Source organism: Simochromis diagramma, unplaced genomic scaffold (assembly GCF_900408965.1).
Source record: "Simochromis diagramma unplaced genomic scaffold, fSimDia1.1 OVJJ01000565.1, whole genome shotgun sequence".
In the NCBI taxonomy this organism is placed as follows: domain Eukaryota; kingdom Metazoa; phylum Chordata; class Actinopteri; order Cichliformes; family Cichlidae; genus Simochromis; species Simochromis diagramma.
In genome coordinates this window covers 363,582-370,000 of record NW_024387304.1, presented here as the reverse complement: position 1 = coordinate 370,000, position 6,419 = coordinate 363,582, and the positions used below count along the sequence as shown (strand labels likewise).

The 6,419-nt window shown below is 40.0% G+C and overlaps 1 protein-coding gene across 5 annotated transcripts in view; it reads left to right on the top strand.

Moving 5' to 3' along the window:
* LOC120716630 (teneurin-3) overlaps window positions 1–6,419 on the top strand; it is an 840,982-nt gene that overhangs the window by 788,924 nt on the left and 45,639 nt on the right. For all 5 annotated transcript variants that reach the window (XM_040004185.1, XM_040004188.1, XM_040004189.1 and 2 more), the window contains 2 exons: window positions 3,718–3,789; window positions 6,240–6,417. In XM_040004185.1, coding sequence (XP_039860119.1) covers window positions 3,718–3,789; window positions 6,240–6,417 — 250 coding nt within the window. The remainder of the gene's footprint in view (window positions 1–3,717; window positions 3,790–6,239; window positions 6,418–6,419) is intronic.

Here is a 6,419-nt window from a genome sequence, read left to right as displayed (position 1 = left end):
CATTTAGTTAAAAACACAGCAATATGACTTCACCTGAGTTCTTGTCTTTGTGCTATTTGCAGTTAAATGATTTTCAAACCAGTGAATTCTGTTAATATTTGCAGTTTACAGTCTACATCAAACATTAAGTGGTTACATCAACTAACATTAATGCACCGTTTTCCTTGTAAACAGTGTAAGTGCATATGGTAACCAGTGGAAGACTGTATTTGTCAAAGAAAGGTGATATTATGAAAGGTGAACTCAAATGCCATCTCCTGTGTGTGTGATCATATATAACAGAGTGATAATGATCCTGGTGTATATAAAGAAACTAGAAACAACCTCAAGCTGAGAACATGAATAAAGCATGATGTACAGGAGTTGTGTGTCTTAAGTTGATCCATCCAGATTTGTCTTATTTTGGATTAATCTTTTTGTAAGAGATTATTCATCCCTTAGCCGTAAATGACTGATGGGGTGTTGTCATCGACCTGCCGGGCGGGCAGGTGGTCGCGGGGGCGATATAGACATCCAAGTCGAGAAAGATGCAACGGAAAGCTCGATTGATACCATCTACTAAACATATCAGACGAGTTCAAATTTCAGTGACTTCAACTTTTAGATCAAGGTTGAAGGTCAAGTTTTTCAAAGATCTTCAGAATGTGGTAACTCAAAAAAGAAGTCATCTATGATTGGGAACTTGATGACACAGGGGTGTCTACTCGGATACACACACATACATACCTGACAAACTGCCTCAGGGTAGGTGAGAAGGAGGGAGTCCACCGAAGAAGTTCAGCATTTATTAAACCAACCAAGACAGAAGCATCACCGAAGAGTTGATGGAAGGTGGAGCAGAAGAGAGAAACTGAGAAGTTGAGCCATCTTTTATAGTGTGGAGGACAGAGGTGAAGTGCATTAGCCACCTAGCCTGGAGTAACAGCTGCAGTAACAGTTGGAGTAACAGCTGGCCCGGATTTCTTGACACCTTCTTAAAATGGCAATGGAAATTAACCTGCAATATTAAAATCTCCATTTATTAGATAAGCCGTTCGTCTGCAGATGATCTGTTAGCTGTTTGACAACTACTCTTTCAAGGATGTTCGATATAAAGGAAGGTTGGAGATTGGCCTATAATTAGCTAAGACAGCTGGGTCTACAGATGCTGAGTGAGTGGTGTCTTGTAGTTGTTGTCCTAAAGGAATGGTTCAAATATTTTAGTAATAAAGTAGTATAAACGTAACTGTAATAGTAATTCAAGGGCAGAAAAGTTAAGCTGTGCATTGCAGACAAGCAGCACAATTGGTATGTTTTGATACCGCTTACATCCAAAACTGAGAATTTTTTATTCTCTAAAGAAGTCACGTTTTCCTTAAAGAAGCATCAAACTGCACAGGAATTAGTTTGCGGGTAGTTTTTCCTATTAGAAAGACGGGATTCCAGTTTTTGGTTCCCATTCTTATCATTCGAGGTTTAGTTGGGTTTTCATAAAGGAAAGCTGTTCTTGTGTTTGTTTTTCTGTAGTGTTTGTAGTTGTTGCTGCTAAGAGTGACTCAGCGTGTCATGGTACGGGGTCTAGTGATTTGTGATTATGAATATTGATCGATTTAGTTTGTTTGTGGTTATTTGTTAATTTGTTATTGTGCCTCTCTTGTGTTACCTGTTGTCATCCTCGTCTCTCCATTCACGTATTTCCTGTTTTATTTTGACAGTCTGTGTCCTGTGTCAGTGTGTTCTGTTTGTCTTCCTCCCAGTCTCGGTGAGTCTAATTACTCACAGCTGTGTTCCCTGCCTGTTTGCCTCGTTACCCTCCGTGTGTGTTCATATAGTGTGTGTTTCCTTCTGTTCCTCGCCGGTTCGCCTGTTTCATCGCCTACGTTTCTTCTGTGTTCTTTTGTTTAGCTTCTCAAAGTTTTTGTTAGCGTTTTCACTTCCTCCCTTCGTTTGTTGCTTTGAAGTATTTTGTACAGCCATCAAATAAAGACTCTCTTTCAGTTTAAACCACCGTCTGTTCCTCTGTTTGTCTGCGTGTGGGTCTGCACTGTGACACAACCAGTTATTGGGTTTAGGGGGCAATTACTTCCCCACAGAGGGCCAGGTAGGCTTAGTTTGTTTTTGCATTAATAAACTGAAAAAACATTTAAAAACTGCATTTTGTATTTTCTCTGGTTCTCTCTGTCTTCTATTAAAATTTGACAAATGTGACAGATTTGCCAAAAAGTAAGAAACCAGACACTGTTTGTAGAGCAGGGCGATATGACCCAAAATATTTATCACAATATAAATGTGTGATAACGATATAACTGACGATATAATTGACACGAGACAAAATACTTTACAACTCCACAACTTTATTAGTGCAAAAACCCATCAATGTATTTCCACTTAAACAAGCAGCTGTTTTTTATCTGCATTAAAGTTATATAAAAATGTAACAGTGCAAATTCTCGCTGACAGTTTAACCAAAAGGCATTTCCAGTGGAAACTGGCCGACATATCCTCAGCGTAACCATGTATAACATCCACAAAACTTAAAAAGAGGTTATACACACACAATAGGGTAATATTATGTTGAAGCACAGCACGTATCACTCCGCGAGGCTCCGCCTACGATAGCCGTAATGCTCCCACAATCCATCAAGCGGTGCGGCTTCGTAGCTCAGCAAAGTCGTACTGAAACATTTGACAGATTTTCGAGCGCCGTGCACATAAAATCGTTTCGAGGTCAGTAAACACAACCAGAGTTCATACATAAGGAACACAGGATTATAAGGGGCTCTGTCGACTTTCAGAAAAATCAAAGGATTGATTTTAAGTGCGCCGTATTTTCCAAACAACACGGTAATAACGACGGCCCGCTAGCATGCGCTACCAAAAATAGTGCTTTGTTGTGTGTCTGACGGACGAAAGCTAAACCAGTTCCACACCAGTGAAGCTGCAGCATTTTTACAAACCAGTTCTGCTTCATGGTTTCATTCAACGATCCGCTTTCGCTCTTCTCATTCTGCGTCGCCGCCATGTGCGTATGTAAACATAGGCACTGCACATGCGCGTTTTACCCATATTCTATCGCCATATTTCATTTTCTTATCGTTGCCCAACATTGCCCACGGTAATACTGTTCACCGATATTACCGTGAACGGTATGATATGGCGCAGCACTACTAACTGTATCTACGCTCCACGTCCATCAAATGAAGCCTGTCTTTTTATTAAATCTCTGTTTGCTTTGCATCCAAGCATAAAATAAGAAAGAAAGATAAGATGAACTGGGTTCCAAGAAAGTGGCAGTTTTAATAATTCAGTTCACCACAGGAGGCGACTTTGATGTCTTACTTTGAAGAACAAGTGCATCTCTCCTCTGTTGATCTTTTCATCTTTCCACGTCAACCTCGTCAAAAGCCAGCCGACCTCATCGTTCTTACTCTGCTTCTCTCCTCTGTCATCCTTCATTGTTTCTACCAACCTAAAATATTACACCTCAGTTTAAACAATGTTCTCCCTTAAAACTGTGTGCCTCAGGCGCTGGCTACCAAAGTTCAGACACGACTGGGTCGATTTATAGAAGTTTTAGTTTAACTTTATTTGGACAGTACTGTAAAAATAGTACATGAACTTAACAGGTGACTGAAGGTCTAATTTTATATGAGTCTGATAGATGAACCAGCTGATTGCAGCCTCCCTGTAGTTACACACAGACGCTTTCCTTCAATGCTTTATCCATCTCGTTTCCAGGGATACTGTACAAAGGCAGCGGTGAGAATGTCTTCATTTCCCAGCAGCCACCTGTCATCAACAGCATCATGGGTAAGTACAGAATAAAAGCTTCCCAGTGTGTTTGAGCATGCACACACATAATCAGTGCTGGTCACTGCATGCTGACTGCACATTTCCTTTAAAGGTGGCCTGTACTTTAATTGTTGTCAGTTACATACATTTGTGGTCAGAGGTTTACGTAACTCATCGTGGTTTCATGGTCATTTCTTTTGAATTAAGTCTTTGAAAGGATTTTGTTTGTCTTGATTGTACAGCACTTCTCCACAGAGCGTCAAAGCTGGAACATACACGTACACAATCACTGATACTTGATCAAACCTCCCTCAGCACGTTGCACTTTGTCCTGACAGCGTTAGTTCTCAGCAGCAAGCTGATGTTACACCTGGATGTTTGACCACTCTTGACATAACTGGTTGATCTAAATGAGTTGATTTTCTGTCACAGAGCTGTCGTTACAAATGTCAGTGGTACTGAGGTCACAGCTTTGGATACATGAACTGCTTTATTACAAAACCTGTTTTCACGTTTGTGTTTTCAGACTTCTCGTTGTTGATTTGCAGTCAAGTTGAAGGATTTAGTACTTGTCCAATATTTGGTCCACTTTTGTGTAATACACCCACACCACTGGCAGCAAAACAGTCCTAGAGGATGATGCTGCCTCAGTTGTATGTGTAGTTGTTTAGAAATGACTTCAGTAGAGCTTCACAATGCTGCCAGTGTATGATTCTCATCCTTAACTTTAAGTTTTCTGGACTTTCCCAGTGTTATGTGTTTGTCAGTCCAAGGTGAAACAAATCTTTTTATGCTGACAAGTACCGGATGTCACTAATGAGAAGTTAATAGGCAACGGCCTTTTCAATAGAATTCATGGTAGAACCTTCAGAAAAACATATTAACCCTTTAAAGCCGGTCAGAGCGGGCACGCTCCGTTTTGCGTAACTATTTTTAAATCCCGGTAGCACTGCAACCACGTAAGCTAGCGCAATAATTTGTTTTGCATATGAAACCGGAGGAGTTGTACCTACATCTTATGCCATCAGCTTGTCCTCGGTCACAGTTTCCTTCCACATATAGCTTTGCAAAAACTGCATAAAAAGCACTTGCAGCAACAAAAACATAATATTCCAGAAACACGCTTTGCCGATCCGATCAGCTGTTCATAACACTTCCTACGTCCATCAGAGCGAACTATCGCATGTCCGCCATGACCTGCCGAAACTGGAAGTGATGTCATTTTCGCAGAAATGTAGTTTTTTACCATCATGGCCTCATGAGCCTATACTGGTGTTTTTAAAAGTTATGTTTGACTTTCTGACTTCCTGTGTGGTTTCTGGGATGCTTAGGACTCTCATTGCACTGCTGGAAATAGTTTATTTTGATGCATATGCTGTTATTTTGCAAATTTGCACTATAATATTTATTTTCATTTTTCCTGCAGTGTATAAAAATTGGTGTATTTCAAAAATAAAACTATGAAGACACTTAAAATAAATTTCCTGTGGTGGGAAACTATTTTGTGCAACTTTTTTGTTTTTACAGTTTTGAGGGATAAGCCTCTTAAATTTCTCTAACTAGAAATATATGTTAAAAAAACAAAAACGATTTTCAATTTTTTTGTAGTTTATTGCACTTTTTTGCAATTTATGTAATTACTATGCACTTAATGCAGACATATTATTAAAATTTAGGCTGTAATGGTTGTATTGATGTATAGCAACTTGAAATGGCTCCACAACATGTAAAAATATAATATAAGCTCTGGCGGGCTTGGTTCTATGGTAGGTCTTAAAGGGTTAATAGATTTGTGTATTTATCTGAGTCAACTTATATATTTTTCACTCCATGTAGATTAAAGAAAATCCCAAATAAAGGTAAACTGGTCATTAAAGGTTTAAATATGAAGGTTTAGGATAATCAGTTCAATGAAGCACATGTTGCAGTAAAAACATAGTTGCCACCTTCGAGTCAACCTGAATACAATAATAAGCTTTTGTAAACTAGTTGCTGTGATGCATGAGTTCAACGAGCCACATGGTGGCAGCATGGTGATGCGCTGGTTAGCATCTCCTCACAGCAAAAAGGGCTCCTGTTTCATATCCCATCTGTGGCCATCAGTATTCCTCCTCATACTTCCACCGGAATGAAAATCAATGACTTTCCAAAGACATGGATGTTAGGATTACCTGATGATTCTAACCTGGTCATGGATGCGGGGCAGGAGTGCTTTGTTTGACTGGAAGGTTAAAAATGGCTTGTAGTGTAAAAATGTTTTAAGTAGTCAGTAAGACTAGAAAAGTGTTGTTCTGTTCCAGATCACAGATAACTACACAGGAATCACACACATGTACTGCAGACTGCTTTTCATCGCTGTTTCTATTATAAAAAGCTGTTCTCTTGGAAATTAGTGAATCCACCCCAGCTGGATTTTAACCAGCTACTGGTTCACATGTGGAAAAGTGAATTTTAACTCCCTCTCCTAGGAAACGGTCGTCGCCGCAGCATCTCGTGCCCCAGCTGTAATGGGCAGGCAGAGGGCAACAAGCTGCTGGCGCCCTTGGCTCTGGCATGTGGAGCAGACGGCAGCATTTTCGTTGGCGACTTCAACTACATCAGAAGAATCTTTCCCTCTGGGAATGTTACCAGTGTCATGGAGCTAAGGT